A 25,066-nucleotide genomic window follows, 5' to 3' on the forward strand; every position below is an offset into this window, starting at 1 on the left:
GAGATCTCTGGGCTCCGTCCATCCCCACCATCCTATCCCTGACACTCCCACATGGCAGCAATGCCCACATTTAATCTGCAGAGCTGTTCCTGGTGCAGGGATATTTATATCCAGGATCTCTCTTTGCTGGCAGACCTCAAGTTCTGGACCCACTCCCTTCAGATGAGCAGGAGCTGCGCAAGGGGGGACCCAAGCACATCAGCCCTGAGCACTCACCTCGTCCACCTGGGCTTGTGTCTGTTGCAGCCTCTTGTTGCTGGACACGTTGGCGGCAGGAGGGGGCCCTGCAGCTCCTGCAGCCCCTGCAGGACCCTGGGCAGATGCTGGAACAGACCTAGGGCAGAACCAGAGAACCTGAGTGACCAAACCATCCTGGAACAGACCTAGGGCAGAACCAGAGAACCTGAGTGACCAAACCATCCTGACTTGCTCACAACCCCTTTCTAGAATGGTAAAAAGTACCTTTCTCTTCAAAGAACTTTTGGAGTTTCAAAGCACTTTGTTTTTCTTCAAAGACCTTTACGCTTGTTTCCATTCTTGGATCACAACCCTACTGTTCCATTCTGTCAGACAACACTATTTTCTGACCCAGGGATGGGGCAACTGAGAGGTATTTTAGACACTTTTATTCCATTTTCAGTCTCATGGGAAGGGTGAGACAATACAGATGTTACAATTCACACCATCACAATAAGAAGCTAACTATTTTTTAATTACAAAACACTATAAGCCTTTCTTGGCTTATCAGCTTTTAGCCACACCGTGCTGCAGATGCCTTAAAGCCAATCATTTAAAAAGCCCTCATGAGTCCTACTACAGTGCATCCTTCATAGTTCTATTTCTCCAAATAGAGAGAAAGACTTTCTTCAGTCTTTTTTATAAGGCCATCCTTTGAAACTTGTTTCTAGTCCCATTTTTCTCGCCACAATTTCTGTCCTATTCCATGGCATTTCTAAATCAGCATTTCTTATCTCAAGGTTTGTATACAGACGCATGCTGTGTGAGCCTTCTGTCAGGTTTTCAAATTTTTCTACAAATCTACTTCTCACACTATTCCTTCTCATACCACAATCGGTTTTTACACTATTTCTTGATGGGACTTTATCAAACTCTTCCACCTCCCTTGCTGCTTTTTTAAATGGTAAAAAACTCAAGTTGTTTACCCTAAGTTAGGCCAATGGCCAAAGTGACCACAGAGCTTCTGTGCCACAAGGCAACCCCCTGTGACTCTGTGTTACTGCAGGAAGGGATGGGCTGTGACCCTTTCAGTGAGCTGATAAAGCTCTGCCCTGCTCCTCCTGCTTGGAGCTCACCAAGCCAAGAGAAACAGAAGGAAACAATCAGAAACAGGAGGAGATCACATCCATCACAAACAGAAGAGAGGAGAAACAAACAGAGTGTCGGAACTCAGTGCATCCCTCTGGGTGCCCAGAGCTGCCAGGACCCTGCCAGGGGGCTCAGAGACCTGGCACACAGCCCAGAACACCTGTGGGTTTGATTGTGACCTGTGGAGCAAATTACCAACTTTGTATGAAGATCTGAAAGCCACAGAAGTTTAAGTTGTGTAATAATAAAATTATCACTGGGTGAAGGGGTAGATTTTGGGGTTTTTAGAATGGGGGTTTTGGGGACAAGACAGAGGGACTTGGGCATGTCCAGCCTTTCTCCTTCTTCTTCTCTACCTCCATCTTCTGCAGTGATGTTGGCACTTTGGGATTGGTTTAGAGTAGAAGCTCACAGTCTGACACAGGTGATAGGTATTGGAAAGTAATTGCAAACATGTTAGCTGTAGTTTGTAGTATAAAGAGATAACACTGCCCCAGGGGCAGGCAGAGTGCCTCTGTCTGTCCTGCTGAGCGAACCTCGGCTGGACGGGAGAAAAATTTTATAGATAAGATCCAATAAACAACTCTGAGACCGAGAACTGAAGAACTCCGACTCATTCTTCAAACGTGCGGGCTGAAACAGAGACTGTTCACGTATCTCGGGGCTGCAGTAAACTGCAGAACTCCTGAGAACAGAGGAGGAAATGGGGGTGAGAATTGCACAAAGCATGGGGTCAGTCACCTCTGGCACCTGCAATGCTGACCCTCCCCAGTGCTGGTCCCCAAATGCCCCCCAGAGCAGCTCCAGCATTGTCCACAACCCCTGGAGGAGAAGGTCAGAGCCCTGCAATGCTGACCCTCCCCATTTGGTCCCCAAATGCCCCCCAGAGCAGCTCCAGCATTGTCCACAACCCTGGAGGAGAAGGTCAGAGCCCTGCAATGATGACCTTCCCCATTTGGTCCCCAAATGCCCCCCAGAGCAGCTCCAGCATTGTCCACAACCCTGGAGGAGGAGGTCAGAGCCCTGACCCTCTGCATAGCAGCTCCCAACCTCCAACACTGCCCTTCTCCAGTCACAAAGGACAAAACAAATGTCCTGAAACCCCAGCAGCAGATCTGCTCTGTCTCAGAGTGTGAGTTTGTGCAGACAAATCTCTCCCCCAGCCTGAGCAGGGTCCCCGAGCCTCAGCCAGCCATCCTCACACCCACACCTCACCTCTCCTTGCAAGGGACCCCTCACTGCTCCCCACAGGGAAGCAAACCCTTCCTCAAGCTGCAGAGGAAATCCCTGAGCATGTGAACTGAGAAATATCACAAATCCCACTCATGCATCACCAATGCCTTCCCACAGTGACAGACTGAGAGAACACAGTGTTTCTCTGTGAATCATTCCCTTCTACATCCTGGGCTCTGATTAATGCTGCTGGAGTTATGGCCTCATTAATGCACTGTCAGAATGCCTGGGGCACTGAAGTGGGCTCCCCAAAGGTGCCTTTGGCTGCAAAATTCAGTTTGGCAGTGTTGCCTGAGGCTGGGATCCCCATGGATAGCAGTGGCTCCAGAAGCTCCCAGAGCTGCTGTTTGCAGCCCTGCTGTGTCTCACACCTCACCCTTTCACTGGGACTTGAGCTGAAAGAGCAGAAACTGAACCTTGCCCATCCTTTGAGGACCTCACAGCCACTACTAAAAGTTGTCACAAAGGATCAAAATCTGACTATAACGTACATCACACACAACACAAAACAAGATCTCCCTGGGAGCATCAGCAACCTCAAAGGAGATCCTGGCACAACAACAGAGCTAAAATTAAAATTGTTAAACTTCTTTGCAGTTAAGGAAGTAAAGAGGCATTTTCCCAATCAGCACAAGCAGATTTTCTCCTGTGGAAACACTGTGTCACTACTACAAACGTCAGGAGAGCTCCTCTCTTGAGTTATGCACTGTTGGAATCCCAGAGACCACAGAAGAGGAGTATGTGAGAAGAGTTTTTCCCTGCCACATGTTTTGCCTGTGAGCATAGCTTATAAATTCAGTAATGTTCTTGGTCAAAGCTATGAGATAACTCCACATTTGGAGCTCTGCCATGCACCTTTTCTGCCCAGTAATTCTCATCTGTTTTTTGCAGCTCCCAAGCTGTCCTTAAAATGACTTGACATACAGTAGATACTCTCAAGGTTGTTCCCTTCCAGCATTCTTGCTGCCATCTAATTCGGTTTCAGCTGCATTTTCTGGAGCTTCTCTGCTCCCTGAACATGGCAGGAGGTGATGGGAAGGATGGGTGGTTTTACAGCTGCAGGAGTTGCAGGATGTGGTTGTTGTGAGGGTCCCCAGGATGAGGTGAGAGATGAGAATCTGACTCCTTGTTCTCAGAAGGCTGATATATTATTATTATATTATATTATGCTATAATATCTATTATATAGTATATATTATATTATATATACTAAAACTATACTAAAGAAAGAGAAAAGAGACATCAGAAGGCTTAACAAGAATGAATAATAAAAACCCGTGACAGACTCAGAGTCTGACACAGCTGGCTGTGATTGGCCATTAATTAAAAACAATTCGCATGGAACCAATCAAACATTCACCTGTTGGTAAACAATGTCCAAGCCACATTCCAAAGCAGCAAACACAGGAGCAGCAATCAGATAATTGTTGTTTTCATTCCTCTCTGAGGCTTCTCAGCTTCCCAGGAGAAAATCCTGGGCAAAGAGAATTTTTCAGAAAATATGACAGTGACAGCAGCCACCAAAGAGAGGTGACAATCTTTATGCTCAGGCACAGCAATCTCGTAATTAACATGCCCATCCTAATTAATTACCTAAAATCTAATCCAAGCTTTCTGGTAAAGAAGGGAACTGAAGGCCTGCATCACGTGAAAGCACAGACATGCTCTGCAATATCACAGAGCAAAAATTAAAGCTGGAATTAAAGCCTGGCCTACATTGACATCATTCTTCCTGCATTTACATAATTCTTCTATTATTGCCTCTGGACCATGTTGTATCAGTTTCTAATTTCTCAGAAGTCTTAGTCAAAAAATTTATGCAAAAATATTAGCACTGTGTTGTAGAACTTCCTTTTGAAATACATGAAGTACCACAACTTTAAAATATAATTTCTCACGGTCTGGCATGATTTTGGAGAGCTACAAAGAATGCAAAATTCATATAAAAGCTCCATCACTAGGCCCCTACCATCAGATTGTGCACATCTTTTCAGGAAAAGAAAAAAATTACCATTGGTTCTGAGAACTGCCATTGCCAAGAACAAGTCAAATTAATTTTGAAAGAGGAACAAAATTCTGCTATTGTTGATGAAAAAGGCTATGAATCCCTAGGAAATAGTGTTATATGGCAGCCACCCTGTGCCATCAGAGCACCAGGAGATGTGGATCAGTCAGCACAGAGGCAGCCCAGCAGACTGGGAGCACTGCAGGCTCTGTATTTGCAGCCACCTTGGGAGAAACCTCCAGGGACTTTCTGAGTGATTCAGCACAATGGGCTCAGCTGACTCAGACATCCTCAGCTCTCCCAGCTGGGCTGGAGCTGGGGGGTCAAACTCATGACTGGGAGGTTTGTCATCTCACTGAGATGTTTTGGAAACAACTCGCTGTTTAGATCTGACAGTGAAAGGCAGCTGCAACTCTTAATTAAGAGAGAATTGGAGAGATCCACTGTTACTGTTTTGCATTCCAGCATTGGCTGAAAGAACATTAGGGATGATTGTGCATCTAACATTTTGGGAAACCATCTGACACCACTTTAATTTTTGTTCATATGTGTGACAGTGTTCACAGGGTTGAGGGAAGAGATGAGGATTGGACTCCACGTTTCAGAAGGTTTGATTTATTATTTTATTATATATATTACATTAAAACTATACTAAAAGAATAGAACAAAGGATTTCATCAGAAGGCTGGCTAAGAATAGAATAGGAAAGAATGAATAACAAAGGTTTGTGGCTCAGCTCTCTGTCTGAGCCAGCTGACTGTGATTGGCCATTAATTAGAAACAACCACCTGAGACCAATCCCAGATGCACCTGTTGCATTCCACAGCAGCAGATAATCATTGTTTACATTTTGTTCCTGAGGCCTCCCAGCTTCTCAGGAGACAAAATCCTCAGGAAAGGACTTTTCAGAAAAGATGTCTGCGACACATAGGTGTGAGCTACACAGCAGAATTTTTCCCTTAGTCAGGCTAGGGAAGGGAGAGGCAAACACCAGGAGGATGCCAGGCCTTGGTACAGCTCCCATGAGAACCTCCAAGGCTGCTTTCAGCATCTTCTTTTATCTATCTAAAGTGCTTCTTTAAGCCTCCAACTGCAGGACCTAATCCCTTCAAAGCCTTTATCCTGACAACAGGCACTGAGCTAAGGAGCAGCTGTTATCCCACATATGGCAGGAGCAGGTACAGGGGACGAAGGGGCACAGAAAGCTGGGGCAGAACAGCCCAGCCTCCCCACTGTCCTCCTCTGCTCCTCCAACCTGACTCCAACAGAGCTCACAACCTATTTCCAGCAGCAGGAGTTATTTTCTACCCCTCAGACTCAAACAGTGAGAAAAGCTGGGGCTGTGCCCATGGGAAGTGAGAATCCCATCAGACAGCTCCAGGGGTGTCAGTGGCACAGCCCAGGGGAGAGGCACTGAGCGTGCATCAGTGCAGCACATCTGATTCATGATCCCTACCAAAAATGAAAAGATTTTTTTAAGAACCCCAGTCTGAGTCCTCTTTCCTCAAACCCTTTCCCCGTTGTTCAAATAAAACAAAATTGCACTGCCCCTCTCCTCTTTTTTATTACTTTTTTTTAAATTATTTTTTACTGTTCAGCTATGATATTTGTGTAGTACATATTTACTGCTGTAACTTACACATATTTAAGACACTTTTTCTACATGGACCCCTTCAAAAGGCACCCACCTCTTTGGGCTTTGCTGTGGGAGCAGAGTCTGGTAGTCTGTGGTTTCAAAGGCATTTAGAAAATACACCACAAACACCCCTTTGTTCAACTGTAAAGTAAATCAGAACATCTCCATAGCTTTGTACTTTTGAGATTTAACTCTAAAACAATTACCAAAATTAGCTACAAATACACATTTACACACTATATTAGTGCATGTCAGTGAAGGTTCTGGCCCAAGGAGCAGCTGAAGAAACAAATCCATCTCCCATTGTGCCTTGTGCAGGAATGTTCATCAGGGAATTGGGATGCTTTGAGGCACAAGGATCTCTAAAGAAATAAAGGAGCTCCACAGCCGTGTGGTTTGCTGTTAGTTTTGGGCTTGCCCTGTTTGTCCCTATGCAGTAACAGCTAAACCAATTTTTCCACTTCTGGTTTGCAGGGAGGGACTTGTACTGCCTGTGCTTGGAGATTTCTGCATCCTGGGGGAATTTGCAGGTTTCCAGATGTGTTAATCCCACATGGGATTTTATTTCTGCATGAGGTCAGTTTAGCCAAGCCTAGCTAAAAAAATCTTTCTTACCAATCAGCGTGGCCATGTGAGGTTTGGCACAAGCCCAACAAAACCCAGCCTGATAAAGAGAGCAGACTCAAACTCTGTGCTCCTCTATTCAGGTGTCACCTCTCAAAGAATTTATATTTAAACTCCTTAAGATTCTGAGCCTTCAGACTCAGAACCAAACTCAACCACAGTAGTGGGAGGACAGTCATGTTTCTCCTTGTGTCCAGGACAGAGACATTCATTATCCACCCCAGCACCTCCCACCAATGTTTTTGTTTTCCCATAGTGAAATGGGATAGTGACAAATAGCAGGTCCTGTTATTCTTAGAAAACCACACACTAATTCTGCCAGGAGAGGCGCAAAGAGGTTTCTAAAATCTCATAAAATTAGCCCATAAAATGACATAAAATTGTTTTTCAGGTTCTAATTCCTCTTACAGGTAGTTAATGATGTTCTCTGCCTGCAGGGTGAGAGACTCCCCAAAGACAGCCCTGACCGGAGACCATCCCATCCCAATCCTGATGCTCTCAGTGGGGTAATTTGCTTTTCAGTTCAACTGTACGTATTTCAGATTTCTAACTCATCTTCCCCCCTCCCCCTCCCCAGTTACTGCCCAGCCTATTTTAATAAGCCAGGTTTATCCTTGTTTGCATTCTACTCATCTCACTTCTGCAGGGGAGCAAACAAAATCTGCTCAATGGGAGTAAAAAAGCCATGATATCATAAAACTGGTCAGGCTAAGGAGATAAGAGCTGATTGACAGAGGAGCATCACTGCTGGGCCAGTGGCCATCTGCAGGGATTGTCAGACCACAGGAAGATGTTTTCAGCCCTCTGAGATCTCTAGAACCAGCTCCCAACAAGAGCAAAGAGGATCCCTTCACCTACAAGAGAACAGAGATTGCTCCTTACGGTCCCTTTTTTCTATCTGAGCCCTTCAGTATTCAGTAAAAATGTGACTATTGACAGGTAAATGGCTGCAAGCTTTGACTAACGCCAGTCCAGGACTATCAAGTTTCAAATTATTCCTCATGTTGTTTGTAATAACTGTGTCATGATTAATAGTGAATTGGTGGTAGAACAAAATGCCAGGTATAAATAATTAGCATTTCTGATGTCTTCATTTTGGGAAGAAAGTTCTGCTTTGAACACAGCTCTGTTCTCAAATGTGCTTTTCATGTATTACCAACAATATTCTACAAGGACTCTCCCTTATTACCAAATATTTACTCTGATCACCAGCCAAAGGATAATGCTCTGCATTTAATGTCCTGGGAACACATTTAATTAAATATTCCCACTAGTTTATTATGACTGCATTAACCATCTGGTGTACTAAATATGCACACAGAGGAAAAGGAGAGGAACCCTAAGACATCATCTTTAATTGGATCAACATTTGTTAGGTTAGTGATGACCAACTGATTTATCTTCTCCAGTATCTTGCACTCAAGCCACATGAATGTTGCTCACTAACTTGAAGGATTAGAGGAAATTTTGATCTACAGTGATATTTTTAAGGACATTCTTTCATCATTTGAAGCCCTTGGATTTACATACCTGCATCTTGAAAATTTTTTCACAAACACTATTTGCTATCTGGGTTATGACTGTGAAGTTTTCGTGTTTCCTTTCCTACCAAGAACAGAGAAATATTTTTATTTGTCACATCTTCATTTCTAACATGTAAGATGATGTATTCATTTAGAAACACTTCAGTTTCTGGACACTTTGCTGCTGGATACAACAACAAGGCAGGTCTCAGTCTCTGTCCACATGGTTCAGCAGTACAGAATTAATGCAGGTTACTGATGGGGACTTTCAGCCATGCCTTTAGATCCCACTTGACCAGTCCCATCTTCACATCTGCAAATTTACATACTCACATGCATAACACTGAAAAAAACAACTGCAAAGTAAATCTCCTTTTGTGGTAATTTCCACAACCAATTTTAGTCCCATACTATGTGTTTTTTCTTAGAAAAGGGTTAATTCTCATTGGCTGGTATGAATATATTTGTAATTTTTACACTAAATGAGATTTATTTTCATTAGGGAATGAAAGCAAATACAGGTGTGAACAATAATAAAAAAATCTTTCACTTAATATTTATACAGATATTAACATTATATTGTAAAAGGAGACAAATGTCATTTATGGTTTTCTACATTTTGCTTGTTTAAATTCATAATTTGCTTAATTTCCATCAGGCTGCTTTCAGATAGAAATTTGTTTAGTAAAACATATGTAAAATAATTTCTGTGATATGTTCATAATAGTTAATAATAAAATCTATCTTCAGTGCAATGTCTACAGAGAAGAACACCAAAATACTGTATTGCACTAAAGTCAGCTTTCAGAAGGAAGTGTTATCTCTAGTTTCTAGGTAGTGTTGACTGCACCTTCTATTAATTCTTACAAGGTTTCAGAATTGCCAGGTTGCAGGGTCCTGTAGTAATTTCTCTTCACCAGCTGAAAGAACACAAACTTCTTTTCTTTCCCTTTTTAATTTTTTTTGATGCTTTTCATCTTGTTAACCTTGAGTTATCTGGGTAAAGATGTGGGCTAAAGGCAATAAAACTGGCACAAAGATCAGCTCTGTCATCTCATTTTCTCTCAAAACAGTTATTGTTTCAATACAGATGAAATCTAGTGTATGTAAATGGACACACAGTTACAAAAAAACACCAGAATTTTCTTTTACCAAGGTTCCTTATGCTCCATTAGCCCCATCAGTTATGTTAGGGGTTCATTTGAGCTGAAGTGGCCCTTAAATCCCTTTGGTACTTCAGCACCTTCAGCTCTGTCCTGCACACTGAGGTTACATCCCTGGAAAGAGAACCCAGATTCTGACCATCACAGGAAGAGGGGCACTTTGCTCCCCAGCAAACTTTATTAAAGGAATTTAAGTTTATAAATGGGAAAGTGCTTTTACTGGGCATAAGAAGACACAACCCCCCCTCAGCTACAGTGACAAAACCCCAACAAACCTAAGCAAAGAAGAGAATCAGCAGAGAAGTCAGATCCTGGATAACACTGCATAAATAAAAGTAAAGTAAATGAATTAAGTAAATAAATAAATCCTGGATAACACAAAGCCTTTCTTTTTCTTGCCCTAAGTTACTGATGTGAAATTAGGGAAAGAAAAAGCTGATTGCAAACACACAATGCTGGATTAGAGCACAAATCACCAAAGTGCAGCAGCACAGAGAGAGAGGAAGCTAACAGAACAAAGCTTTACTCAGAGCCTTGGTGAGACACAGCTGAAACAAAGCAAGAATAAAACAATAAATGAGTCACTGCCACTGCTGCCATTTCTTACTGGAAGCTAAGAAATGCAATCTGCCTCCGTAACAAACTATAGGGCAAAGACACAAATAGCAAACATGTTGCTAGAGAAACGTTTCCAAAGTTCAGGACTCCAAAGCTGGAGCAGATTTGAAGAAGCCCAGCGAGGTTGAACACCCTGGTGTGCTCTGGCACAGTTCCAGACTCGCAAACCTGGAAGGAGAAGCTTCTCCTGGATTGTCAAGAAAATCATATTCTATTGCCATCTGTATGGCAGTTGTCTCCTGTTCAGTGGGCAGTTTTCCTTATCTCTTCCACAACTGGGGGGACATTGCTGATAACAGACTATGGAATGTCACTGCATGGCTGGTAAGAACTGCAGCATCCCATTGGGAGATGTGAGCCCAGAGGGAGGAGCCAAGCATTGCTACCCAGATATAATCCAGAGGTTTTGAGACACCAGCACGGCTTCTGCACTGGATTCCCCAGAGGAACAGCAGCTGCCTCTCCTTCCACTGGATCTTCAGAGGAAGAATCCATCCTTCTCTACAGGATCCCTGCTCCAGCAGAGCCACCCCTGACACTGCAGGAGGGCTGAGCCACATTTCCAATGGGACTGCCACCAACACCCTGACCCACAGGGTGTCAGATTGGGTTCTGACTCTGGCAGTGTTGTTCTAGTGTACTGCATTGTTTATCTTTTTATTTTCTCCCCTATTAAAGAACTGTTATTCCTGCTCCCATATTTTTTGCCTGAAAGCCCCTTAATTTAAAATTTATAGCAATTCAGAAAAGTTGGTGGGGGGCGTGTGTTACATTTTCCATTTCAGGGGAGGCTCCTGCCCTCCTTAGCAAACACCTGTCCTTTTAAACCAAGACAAAGCACCAGAGCAGTCCCAGATGACACAGGTCAGCTCTAAGCAAAGCTCCTGTTTCTGGGCAGGTGTTACAGGCGTTACCTGCAAATTTCCTGTTTCTGATGTGTCACCCCAGGGCTGGACATCACCTGTGCAGAGCAGCGAGAGCATCCCCTGCTTCCAGCTCTTGGTTTACTCCAAGGAGTACCCTTGGAGCAGCAGGGCACCCTTGGCTCAGCACCCCCTGCTCCTGACTCATGGGCTGCTGCTGACATTTTTAAAAGAGCAGAAACACAGAAGGAGAAGATTGGTCAAACAGTATGATCCAGCTTGTGATGACAGTGTTCACACACGGAGCAAGGCTCAGAGAATTGTGGTTGCAATATTTTCACCTCAGGCAGTATCAGGAGCAGCCTTGGCCCAACTGGATCACATAGGTTGTTGGCAGAGCAAGCACACTTGTGCCACCTCTCTTGCACTGAGTAACATGCTAACAGACATCAACAGTGTGTGACGAGCCACTCTTCAAAAAATTGATTATTTATTGCTGGCACATGGCACGGATGTGAAGAGTTTGAAGGAATGTGCTGCATGAACTTGTCTGATCACTCAAAGTCAATTCATGAAAACATAAAGCAATTGCAAGAAGGGATAGCCAAACTTGGAGAAGTTACTGGATCTTGGCTGAATGGTGTGTTTGATTTCTTTGACCTTCCATCATTGTGGAAGGAACTTTTGAAAACAGTTATTTTACATTTTAGTAGGGTTTGTAATTCTTCTGCTCCTTTTGCCATGAGTTTTTCAGTGCATGTGACAGGCCATGAACAGGGCTGCAAAGGAGGTGTTCTTGGTGCAAACAGGAGGGGAGATGTCAGAACCCAGGACATTCCTCTGGCTGCCCTGGAGGGCTCCAGACCCTGACAGGGGCTCAGAGACCTTGTCATGGAGTCACAAACACCTGTGCCTTTGATTTTAGCCCAGGGAAACCATAACCACCTTTGTGTGAAGAGTTACAAGCCACACAGATTTGAGTAGAACAATAGTGAATTTGTCACAGGGTGAAAAAGTAGAATTTTGGGGATTTAGAATGGGGGTTCAAGAGGCAAGATGGAGGAATCTGGGCATGTCCTGTCCTTCTTCTCATCCTCCATCTTCTGCTGTGATGGTGACACTTTTGAATTGGTTTAGAGTAGAGACAGACTGTCTAACATAGGTGATAGGTATTGGAAAATTATTGTCAATAAAGAACACGTAGTTTTTAGTATAAAAAGCCAACACCACCCCAAGGGCAGGGACTGTGCTACAACCCAACCTGCTGGACAGACCTCAGCAGGTCAGAGAAGGAATGTAACAGATAAGAGAAAATAAACAACCTTGGAAAGCAGAACTGATGAATCTTGACTTGTTCGGTTGTAGGGCTGGGAAAAAGACCTTTTAATAGCTTGGGGGTCATCCCAACCACAGAAACCTGAGAGCTGCAGCCAGGGAAAAGGGAACTCTGACACAGAGAGCAAGGAAGCTCTCGAAGCACTGCTGAGGCTGATAAGCTTTCCTTGCTTTTAAGCAGTATTTTCTTAAGAGTGAAGGATGGTTTTTCAGCCTGTATTTTAAGAGACTCAGATTAAAGCCCAGAGAGACTTCTAGCAGCCCCATAAAATTAAGTGTTCTTCAGGTTCTCATTCCTCTCACAAACAGGCAATGATGTTCTCTGCATGCAGGGTGAGAGACTCCCCAAAAAACAGCCCTGGCTGGAGACCATCACCTCCCACTTCTGAGATGCTCTCAGAGGGGTAATTTGCTTTTCAGTTCAGCTGCCCACTAACTGTATGTATTTCAGATCCAAACCCAGGAGGCTTTGGGGCTTCCCATTTTCCTGTACATCACTTCCCAGCATTGCTGATTTAGAAGCAAATTTTAGAATGAAAGAATTTCAGAATTTCTGCATTTTAGAAGTAAATCAACTCTTAACATGTTTTTTCTTTGATTGTTTTCAAAGTCCCAGAAACAACAAAGCAGCTGAAAGGTCACATTTCCATCAGCAGTGAAGAGTTTTTGTCGCCTATGTATTTGCCATTGCTATTCAGTGGCAGTTTCATCACAGCTAAACTTCACAGGGTAATTACCACCTCTACTTAAATCTTAATTATCAGGAGGCTTGTTAAGTTTAAATCTTGTCTATCTGCTTGGCCAAGAAAACTGCAGTGAATATTTTATCCCACCTATTCATAACTTAAATAGCAGCCTGTGCAAGTGTCAGAGAACAGCACAGGGATCTGTACAGAGCCAAACCCTCACCCTCATTGCTCCCAAAAGGTCACATCAGTTTCTGAAGAGCTTCCATGAAGTGCAGTTACCATCTACAAGTGCCTGTCACAGTGCCTGCACCTTCCCACAGTGATATATTCACACATAATGTCCCTTCCTCCCAGTTTCAACATCCATCAATGCCAAAAACTGGATTCCATTTAACCAATGAAATACATTAAAGCAATAAAGGGTAACTTCTCACTTCAAGTTCTCATTGATTTAAAAAAAACCTCTCCAAAACCACAAAATATTTTGAATAAAACAAAGCCAGAGCTTTAAAGATCTTTTTAAAAAGATCTTTGAAATTATTTGGCCAAATAAATTGCTTGGTAAACTAATGTAAATTCATTAAATACAGAAAACTATGAACTAGATTGAAGCTTCAAATATGCCAAGTAAGATTGGTCTATAGCATTACAGCCACCTCTCCTGAGCTGCCCATCCTCATGGGATCCCCAAGAGCCTTGTGGTTTCTCCTTGGGCTAAGCTCCCACCTTTATTTTACCATCTCTCTTGCCCTCCAACTCTGATTTTTAAAGATCCTCTTTGCATTACACAGAGCTCATGTTTAAATCCCATTTCCAGAGCCCTGGTGTAGTTTCTGGAGTTCACAGCCACACTCTGTGGATCAGTGCTGTGAACACCTGCAAAATGGCCAGAAACTGAACTTCAATTTTGCTTTTTTTCCCCAATAAATCAATAAACTTTTACTAATTCAGTAGAGACCAGTTTACTCTGGTTGTACCTTTCAGGTTTGGTACATTCTGACTTTTGCTATTTGTGAAAATGCCCAAACATTTTCCTGCCTGAAAATCCCCAGTGGTTTGCAGCATTCTGAGCAGCCCCTATTACTTCTACAATACTTCAAAAGCAATCACTTGTTTCTCATGTCCTTCTTTGGAAATAAAAACTCCTTGGGATTGAGAAGGAACATTTGAGTTTGAATTTATGCTTTAAAAGTCAAAGATTCAATTAAAATTTGAATTGTCCATGTTATTTAAGTGACAGAAGAATGGGTGACAATCATGCCTGGGACAAAACAACACATTTCCAATCAGCCATAAACTCCTGCTGATATATATAGAGCAGATATCAGCTGACTGGAACATTCCCATAGTTGACATTCCCTGCCCTCCAAGCTGTTCCTCAAGCTCTCTGTCTTTCCATCTGCTACAAACCTTGAAGGGTAAAGCATTACCTGCTGCTGCTACAATTCTGATACTTTAAAAGTTACAGAAACTTTAAAACTTAATGTTATTCATGCATTTTATTTCCATAAAAATAAATAACTTGCTACTGCTAGCCCAGCTGAATATTGAGAATTATATCCACCTGTCCACAACAAATCCAGCCTACCTACAGCAAGATTCAATGCACTGACAGAGTTATTGCTTTTTTATTACTATTCCTTTTTGGCCTCTGTGTCCTTGTGCAGTGCAGTCAGCACTCTGGGGCAGTGCTGGGTTGTGGGCTCCAGAATCCAGTGCTGCTGGATGGGATGAATGCCTTTTAGAATGCTTCAGGATTTCAGCTTTTATAATTTTCAAATCCTATGCTGCATTAGTGCATCACTCCAAACATCATATAAAGTGTTAACTACTCTCTTCACATTTTGGTCAGACAAAACAATCCCTCTGGGCCTGGGAACCAAGGACACCCCACAACCTCAGGCCCTGAAAGTACAAACAAAAGTGAATTGGGGGAGCAAACTGGGGGTAAATTAGTTCATTAGCTGAAGCTGTAATTGGAGAATTAAGCCCTGATATGTAAATGGACCAAACTTATAATTGTCTGAAAAACTGGTGCCCGTTGTCCAGCTTGGGTGTAGCCTCTGGGACACTTCTGACTGCCCAAATTGTATTTATGAAAGGCCTTTAATAAATCCCCACTTTATCCTCTGAACCTTGTCTATCCTGCTCCAGGCAGCCCCTCCAAGGCATCAGCTGGCACACCTGACAGGCAAACAGAGGAAGGAATGTGCAGGGCTGGAGCCAGTTCCCTAGGTAACCAAGAGATGTTTCAAAAGGGAAAGTGGTGATAAGTAAATAAATGCACACAATAAAGGCCCACACACATGACTAACTTTCCTAGATACCACAGACAATGGAGGGGCAGAACACGGCAATTCTTGGATCTGTGAAGAAACAGACAAATTTCTCCCCAGAGAGATGGTTACACAATACCCTCATTCACAAGCTCCTTATGATTTCTGGAGGTGTGTCCCTAGAACAGAGGCTAGACAAGACTAAGAGAATAAAGTGGGTATTTATTGAAGGCCTTCAATTGTTGTTGTTGAGTAAGAAATGATAGATACTTGCTAGAAGGCTGACTGGTATAACATGTTGTATATTTGGAATTGTTCTTTTTTATAAATTGTTTTGATCTAGGTGGATGTGATTGGTTATGTAGTTAAAACATTTTACTTGACTGGTTAATTAACAAGATGCTTTTATTTTTTATTTTAAAAAAATCTTTGAGGAAAACAAGAAAATGGAGAGTAGAAAACAACACCTGTGGCCTGTATATAATAATAAGCTGTTGTCTTATATATCAAGAGTTCTATTATCATTATAGTGCAAGGATTCCATACCACCAGAGTTTCATAACTCCTCAATGTTTCTCACAAACAGCTCCTCTAAGCACTGACTGTTCCTGGCCCTCACAGCAGCCATCTGACTCCAGTTCCCACCAATCCACTCTTTTATGCCACTGTTCTTATTGGCTACAGCTGTGGCCTGTTAACATCAGACCTGCTCCTAATCTTTAGTAATGGGTTCAGCAGCAACTTGTTGGGGGATAAGATTACATTCTACACCACCTTCATTTACCCATAATGTGTACCCCTACAATAAGCTATTATTTTTAACTCCTTTAAGTCTCTCAGGCCAATTCTGGGAAAACTTATTTGGTTTTCTCTCTCTCTGACCAGGCTGTGACATCCACATTCAACAGCCATACCTTGGGCAGTGACAGCCTCGTAGAGGACAATGGGCACCTGTTTTTCAGACAATTATAAGTTTGGTCCATTTACATATCAGGGATTAATCCTGCAATTACAGCTTCAGCTAATGAAGTCATTTACCTCCAGTTTGCTCCCCTCAATTCACTTTTGTTTGTGCTTTCTGGGTCCTGAGGCTGTGAGGTGTCCTTGGGTTCCAGGCCCAGAGGGATTGTGTTGTCTGACCAAAATGTGAGGACAGTAAGTCACACTCTGTATGGAGTTTGGAGCGATGCACTGATGCAGTACAGGATCTGAAAACACAAAAGCTGAAATCCTGAGGCATCACTTGCAGGCAGGAGCTCTCTGCTGCCCTTCCCTCCCCATCACTTCCCCACCTCTCCATCACGAGCAGCTCCTGAGCAGCAGGAGCTTTGCAGAGCTGAGTCACTGCCCTGTGGCTGATTCGCTGTGTGTGGAGCCCAGTCACCTGTCAGTGCCCAGCCCAGTGCTCCCAGAAATCCAACAGGGTCACTGAGTGCAGCAAAGCTCCGAATCCAGCCCTGCTTTAGAAGGATCCAGTTTTAAGCACCACCTTGAGCTCTGTCAGGCTGATGATGCCGGCCTGGGCAAGGCCTGCTCCCTGCAGATTGCTGACACATGCCAATAAGGCACCTTGAAGTTCATTAAACAACAGGTTAGTGTTGGAATAGTAAAAAAAAAGCCTAGATTTTATTTAGATGATGATAGGAAATCATTAGGCTTTGGAATGATAGTAAAAATTTTGGGAACTAACCACGCAAGGTCAGTCAATTCCCAATGCGAACAACTGATTTTGACACAGCTGGGAGTGTTTCTGGCAGGAAATTTCCTTCTGAATGAGGTTTTAATTTCTTTTTTTTTTTTTTTTCCTACCCCAATAGAAAAGAGGAAATTGATATGCAAAAGGAGTGGAGAGGCCACCCTGAACACCCCTTGTCGCCAGGCCTGGCTGGGTGCTGCCTCAGAGCTGCCCCAGCTTTGCTGCCCTGCCCTGTCTATCCCCCCCCCCAGCAGGATTTGTGCTGGACATTTTGGGGCTCCTTGAGCACTTTAACTCACACAGACATTAACCCTTGCAGGGACGCTCTGCAGTGCCCAGGGCCCCCAAAATGCACCTGCAGCATTTCAGGAATGAGCTGCGAGACCACAGCACCCAGAAAAGAAAGAATTTTGACTTGTGAGTGCAAGGAGATCTTGGTGCCTGCAAGAAAACCTTAAAAATCAAGCTCATTATTTTATCCATGAAGTCCTAGAGTGGCTGAATATCCACAGAGGAATTCAGTACAGAAATGAATACAAGTAATTTTCCCTACTAGAATTTCCTTGGATAATCTTTTCTTTCCTAATCTTCCCTGGACAAAGCTGTACTTTGATAGAAACCACACCTATTCTGGAGAATTGTCTATGAAATCACTGGCAAAGTACATTTTACCCTGTTCTGTTCCCCCTCTCTTTATATCTTTATAGCTTTGATTCTATATATCTATATCTCTTTATATCTTTATAGCTTTGATTCGATTCCCTGGTCTTAATCAGAACTAAGTTGTTAAAAATAATAATATACTCATCAAAATCTTGAAATTTGCAGTCAGTGGACCTGCTGCCTGTGAATATTTAAATAAATTAGCAAAGGCAAATATTATCAGAAATACAAACTACAGAGTTGTTGGGAAAACAGATTTTGAAGTCGGATTCCAGCACTGAAATGGAGGAGAAAGTAGAACCAGTCCAGCCTAGATGAACAGACCACATTTCCATTTTTACAAGAAGATTTTAAATAAAAACAACCAACAGCTTGTGAGTAACCCACTGAATAGAAGTTCCCAGAGATTACTTCCGAACGATTGAAAAAAAAATTAGATTATCAGACTTCTCATAGGGAATTCTGAATTGAAAAGTTAAATAATAAACTGTGAAGTATTCACTTCAAAATCACAGAAGTTACTAGCACAAGAGTTTGTTATGCTACCTAAAAAACTGAAAGAATCCCACAAATATGTAAGCATGGATCTTTGTGCATGTGTACCTCAAAACCAGAAACCACCAGAGCTCAGGAAATGTCACACATTAGATTATTCTCCAATCTAGCAAACAAAGCCACAAAGATCCAGGATTTGTGGGTTATCAATCTAAATGGTTAAATGAAGGCTAAATTTCAATTTTAAAAAATTGAACATCAACACACTAGTCCCTGCTGCAATTCAAAAAAGCTGTAGTGGCTTAAACTAAACTGTGAAATAATCTATCTACACAACACAATAAATCAGGATTTAAAGGCGTTTTGGCCTTTGTCTGTGTTCCAAGCTGCAGTTCCTTTGGAAAAAAATCAATTTCTAGCTGAAACAATTTGATTTCTATCAATAGCTGTTAAATTAAATTCAGATTAAGTATATATTTGGTGATTATGCTAATCTCTCCACCTTGCTACGTCTAAGTTATTCAAGTAAATGAAATGCAATCTGTAACTTGGGGTAAAAATCCCCAATTTTATTAACAATCTCCCCTTCTGGGTTGTTGCTGATTTTGAAGGCTTTGTTTTGCTCACGCACTGTTTTTTCACCCACTGAACAATCACAGAACATTTTAGGAGTGAAAAGAGCACCATTCCCTGTCCAGAATGAGCCAATGATCCCCACAGTCTCACCAACACCATCCAACCAAGCAGGGCTAAAGCAAATTATCTTTTACTCTGTGCTCACACAGGGAGCAAACACGAGCAGAAAAATTGGATCCAACTTGTTTTCATCAATGGAAAAACTCTGCAGTTTCCCTCTCCTCTCCTGCACTCTGATCTGGAGAAAGCTGTCCCAAACTCCCCCAGTTTTCTCCTGAGGAATCAGGACCTCACAAATATTGGAACAAATATTAGAAATACTAGAAGTGACTGCACAGCATCACAGCTTTTTAACAACAAGGGCAAGTTTTTCCCAGGTGCAATGATTTTGTTGCAATGATTTTGTTGCACTCCATCCCAGCAGCACCAGGTGCAATGCACCCCCTGCCCATGTGGATTTATAGCAACACTTCCAGGAGCTTCCAACCAGCATAAAAGAACAGTTTGGAAGTGGTTTTTAATTCTATATTTGAATTTTCTATATTTTGAATTCTATATTTAGAATTTTCAATTCTAAATTTGATATTTTGACACCCCATAAGAACCTTTTGTGGCAACTCCCCAGAGAACTGCAGCTTGTTCCCATGAACAGCCTTCCTGAGCAGCTCAGAATGACAAAGAACCTTCTGACACCTTTTGCTAAACATTTTTTTATGAAGATTTTTACCAACATTTAATGGGATTCAATAGATTTGAGTGGCCCAGTTTTCTGAAAAAAATTCTTTTTCAGAAGTTTGTGGTACCCCACTTTGTACTGTTTTTTTTGTTGCTCTTTTGGTGTTTTGTTTGGGTTTTTTTGAGGTTTTTCTCTTTTGGATTTTTTTTTTGTTGGTTTTTTTTTGTGTGGTTGTTTTGTTTTGAAAGAACTTCAACTCAGCCTTTAATCTTGAACTTGCAGTGTTTTACATCAGGGATTAATTACAGACATTATGCAACTCCCCACCTGATGGTTTATGCAGGTAGTTCAGAGATTTTGCTTGAATTTAGCAGGATTACTGTCCTCCCATCAGAGAGGGAAAGGGACTAATCTGACACAGGTATTTTCCTGCTGAGAAATGCCTTGATGAATTGCTTTTAATCTGAAGAACTTTCCAATCATGTAAATTCAGAGCATCCTGTCAGTGAGCAGGCCTGAATCACACATCTTTGGTGTAACTCACGCAGAAAAAGTGACAGCAATTTCAGCAGCCTGTCATCTCCTTATGGAAGCAATTACAGTCAAATATTACTGTCACAACTCCAAAGTCTATCAGGCAATGTCCAAGGGGCTTTTAGCTCCATCTCACCCCTTCAGCTTCCTCTGGTGCAACTGGAGTCAACAGTCAGTGTGCCAAAGGAAAGAATATTTCCATTTGATTATCATTTGTATGTTAGTTTGCTTGGAAATGAAATGCATCAAAGCAGGACAAATACTCCATCCACTGGCTTATTTATTCATAGAACAAACTCATGGTATATTATCACACTTTTCCACTTTGCATCAATTTCTGCCCTTTTTTTTTTTTTTTTTTTTTTTGTGGTTAGGGTTATTGATCCTGAGCCTTAAACCTTTTCCTGGTCTAAAACATGAGAATTACTCAATTTATGATGTTATAATTGCCAGCAAAAAGAACCTTTGTTGCTGCATTATGAACTGTTCCAGGAGGAACTAAACCAAGAGAGCCTGGCTGTATACCCAAAATCCTACATCCCACCAAACACCTTTAGCTCACCTCTGTTACAAGACTTGCTCACCTGCAATTCCTGCTCCAGCCTTTCCCTGCAGGGAGAGCAAAGCTCAGGTGAGGTCCCAGCACGGCTGCAGCAGCAGGGAGAGGCTCTGAGCTGCTCCTGCCCTCTCCTCCTCAGCTGCCACCACTCCCTGGGCCTCTCCTCCACCTGCCTACTGAACTTCCACCTGCCTACTGCTGATTTCCACCTGGCTACTGATTGATTTTCCACCTGGCTACTGATCTCCCACCTGGCTACTGAATTTCCACCTGGGTACTGCATTTCCACCTGGCTACTGATTGATTTCCCACCTGGCTACTGATTTCCACCTGCCTAGTGATTTCCCACCTGCCTACTGTAGGGGGATACAGTATGGGTAAATGAAGGTGGAATAGAAAGTAATTTTACCCCCCTAAAGAGTTGCAGCTGGGTTAATTATTACGGATTAGGAGCAGGCCTGATGTAAACAGGCCACAGCTGTAGCCAATAAGAAAAGTGTTATAAAAGAGTGGATTGGTGGGAATTGGAGTCAGTTGGCTGCTGTGAGGACAAGGAACAGTCAGTGCCCAGAGGAGCTGCCCACAAGAAACATTAAAGAGGTATGAAACTCTAGCAATATGGAACCCTTGCACTGTAATAACAACACCTACTGACTTTTCACCTGGCTACTGCTGAATTTCCACCTGGCTACTGATTGATTTCCCACAGGAATCTGGAATCTGCATTTTTGAGGATTTCCCTACTCCATGGAGTTTAGCAGGATGGTAAAAGGGCAATCACACAAACTGGCCAAAGCCAGCACCATTTAAAACCCTTGCATGCATCTCGTTTTAGCCTCTGCTGTTGCTTTTGCTCCTCAGTTTTCCACCTCAGCCTCACCAGTGGCTCCCAGGGGAGGACACTGTTCATTTTACATAAAAGTGGTGTAAAACATGAGCAGCAATCATTCAGCTTCCAAGGAATACTGTTGCTCTGCTTTTCTTCTGCATTCAGCCCTGAATGAAGAAAATGAGAAATGTGGGATGCTTGGAAAGTACAAATAAAAGAAGCCACCACAAATGTTTGTATTGATCTCAGTTCAGAAGAAAATTAAAAATGCTTGCCTGAAAATCCAGATGGATGGCCACTGAATATGTAGTCCAAAGACATTTCCACTAAGAAAAATCCTATTGGAAAAGCATGATGGAACAATTCAATTCTAAATAAATGCTCCAAGTAATTTGAATCTCCTTACAGGAGTCAATGCCAAGGGGTTCCATTTTCACCACAGTCTCACACAGTAAATAAAATAGGAGCCAAAAAACATTTATTGGTTAATATGTAGGCAAGTACATGCTCTTGTGATCAGCTTGATGACAGGTTTTAAGAATTTAATTTTGAACAAATTTTCTAACAACTCTTTCAAAATCACACACTTGGGAGTACACATGAAAACATGTACAGACACCAGTTGATTAACATGATGGATTTGAGTTTCTGTAATTTAGCATTAACTGATCACTGATTGTCTCCCATCCTTATGTACATCAGCCACTATTGTACTTATTTCCATTGGTTTTTAAAATCTCTTAAGCATTTTTAAATCCCTAGAGAATAAGGAAGTGGGTAGCTCATACAAAAGAGGTTTTTCATTAGAAAAAAAAGCTTCAGAGTCACTTCTCTTTGTAGCAGCTGAAGATCTGCCACAGAATTTATCCAGCAAAAATACCAATCTTCAAGCACTGTTATGAAGAGTTTTGTGGTTTTTTTCAGAGCTTGTAATTGGGTGAAAGATGAGTAACAAACAGGTGCCTTTTGTGACAAGTTTAGAGGTTTACAGACGAGTAAATTAACTTTAAAAAAATCAATTCAGGATTTCCTTTAAATTTTATCTATTAATGCCTGCTGGAGTCTGATGTCTAAACTGAACAAATATTTCTGAGTTATTTATTACAAAGAGTATTGGCTATGAAATCTGCCTCTTATTCAGCACTTGAGTGTTTCACACTCTTCATTTTCCCCTGTTTCATTCCTCATCCAGACAGCCCAAATGTATTTCCCCCCACAATTTAATCATTATGAGGGGAAAACCCTCACCCTTACCCTGGGTAAGGCTTGCACATTACATTTTTTAACTTGTAAATGTCTGCTTCTCAACAAGATCAACCAGAAGTAAATGTGCTTCTGCAACTAGTTCTTTAAAGTGAGATTTATAGTGAGATTCCCAGTGTTGCTTGGTTTGTAACCTTTGGAATTACTGAATTCCCATCCAATTAGGCACAAGCTCTGAGCAATGAGCCACCCTGACTCAGAGTATCTAGAATGCAGGTAAAAATCTCTTGTTTATTCAGGGAGCATCTCCTCAGTATTTGCACATGATGAAGGAGAGCAGAGACTCTGAACTCCCCTGTTATACCAAACAATAACAGTTTTGATGTGGGTCTGATGCTCCTTTCAAGCAAATATGGAAATTAAAGGAACACCCAAAGCTCTATCTCAACCACACTAATCCTGTGAAAGCAGTGACTCACCTCGTAATGGCTTTCCATAAATTAGGCAGCTAAAAATGGGTAGGAAGCATGAAACCATTCACAGTTCCTACAGTGTAAATTCTCTCACTGCATGTGAAGAAAATCCATGGCAGTAAAAATAAGAGATGAAGGTGTCAGCACTCGTCATGTTTAAATATGCTGTTAATAATTCAGATTTTCCTCCCTTGGAGCCCATGGCTTCAGGATGAATCACTCTATTTCCTTCCTCAAATGAAAGCTGAGCTGCTGTTGCTTTCTAATCCCATATGTTTTCTTCCCAGCTATGAGAAGAGAAGAAGCCAAGGTGGCCAAATGTGTTATTCACAGTGGAACAATGATGTGAGATAGGAATGATGATTTTTCAATATATCCACAGCTAATTCTTGCTTTTATCCCACCTTTGTTTTATGATACCTCACTGTGTGTGCAGTCACCTTCTACCCTCCACACTGCCATGGACATGAGTGATGGTAAAAGTGACAAAATTGATAAAAAGTGACCCAAAAGCAAAGCCCTCAGAGCTGAGGGGAACAGGAGTCACTGCATCTTTGGGAGCAGCACTGCCTTGGACCTGGCAGGGATACAGTGCCAAGGGCTGCCACTGTCACTTCTGCTCTGACCAGGTGCACCAGGGGAAAATAAGGGTTGAAAACTGAAATTTTAGGGCTGGTATCTAAGCTTAGCTGGGAACTAAGATAGCATGGTTATACAAAAAACGAAAACAAACCCCAAAAACACAACCAAAAAGTGGTGCCAGACACGACAAAGTGCACAATTTTCTCATGGCACAGGAAGGACTGTTCCAGAGCATCCCAGAAAAGGTGAGAACACATGGCCTCACACAGGGAGCTGGCAAAGGCTCAACACTGTGACAGTTCTTACATCCTGCCTCAGTCACTCTGTGGCCCTGGCCAATTACTCATGTGAAATTCTGTTGGCATCTTGCTATCAAGAATTCTGAATATCAAACATTCACCCCAAGGTCTGTTACCTTCTCATTTCCAGAGCAATAACATCTCTCATCAAAACCATTTGTTCTATCCAACCCAGTCTTGCTGCATCCACTTCCCATAACTTCTTGGGGCTTATTTGTACTTTGCCAAACTAAACAAGATCTTGAGAGAAGAGAAGATAGCAGTGCTTTGCTATTAAAGGCTGAATTTTGCACTCATGTTGCTCCATTCCTTCTGGACCTTGCACCCCTGAGATCTATTCCTTTCTGTAATTCCTTCTGATCATGGGGACAGATGAGAGATTGCTCTTGCAGTCACTCTTGCTTTAACACAAGGGAAAATTGCTAGTTTAAAGTAAAACTGTCAAACCAAAAGAAAAGCTTAGAATTTTATTTTTAGTTAATTTTTTTTCATTCCAGGTTGCCTGTGAGCTGGAAGCAACAAATACTACATCAGTTTAGGCACTTCTTAGAAGAGCAGAGGAGCACCCACAAAGCACAGGCAGTGCTAAGGAGGAGCCAGGGCTGTGTGATAGATGAGTAATGCAATGATTGACTCTCACAATTAACAGACAAATATCATGTATCTAGGCTAGGAAAAGTTTTACAGATTTATAGTTATGTTTTACCCCTCATGTGGTTATCAAGGGACTTCTGGGAGGGCTGGCTTGTCACTGTGGAACACCTGAGCTCCAGTCAGGAATTGAGGAGGAGATCTCCATCACTGGACAGCAAAGAAGAGGCTGATGGACAGAACTTTGGGAGGGGTTAAAGGGTTAAAAAGGGAAAACTTCCATTGTGAGCGAGCTGAGCACACGGCAGGGAAAATCTTTTGCTCCCAGTGCCATAACTTTTTTTCTTTATTCAGTCTTCTGTTGTATTTTTGATAAGGTTTAACAAACTTTCCTAAACTATGAAAAGTGAGTGGCTATTTCTCACAGCTGGAATTTTCCAGGGTCTCCATCTCCCTCTGTCCCCATCTGGTACTAACACCCCTCCCACAGCAATGGCCACAGGCACAGCACCCATGGGGTGGGCTCATGAAGTGCACCC

The 25,066-nt window shown here is 42.3% G+C and overlaps 1 protein-coding gene and 1 long non-coding RNA gene across 2 annotated transcripts in view; one reads left to right on the forward strand and one right to left on the reverse strand.

Moving 5' to 3' along the window:
• The window catches only part of LOC135451416 (vesicle-associated membrane protein 2-like), a 54,700-nt gene that overhangs the window by 12,015 nt on the left and 17,619 nt on the right, over positions 1 to 25,066 (reverse strand). The window contains exon 2 of the mRNA XM_064720570.1: positions 217 to 334. Coding sequence (XP_064576640.1) covers positions 217 to 334 — 118 coding nt within the window. The remainder of the gene's footprint in view (positions 1 to 216; positions 335 to 25,066) is intronic.
• LOC135451668 (uncharacterized) lies at positions 21,079 to 23,931 on the forward strand. The gene is made up of 2 exons (XR_010441396.1): positions 21,079 to 21,150; positions 21,260 to 23,931. It is a non-coding gene; the product is annotated as an uncharacterized LOC135451668 (long non-coding RNA).

This window comes from Zonotrichia leucophrys, chromosome 9 (genome assembly GCF_028769735.1).
Source record: "Zonotrichia leucophrys gambelii isolate GWCS_2022_RI chromosome 9, RI_Zleu_2.0, whole genome shotgun sequence".
Classification (NCBI taxonomy): domain Eukaryota; kingdom Metazoa; phylum Chordata; class Aves; order Passeriformes; family Passerellidae; genus Zonotrichia; species Zonotrichia leucophrys.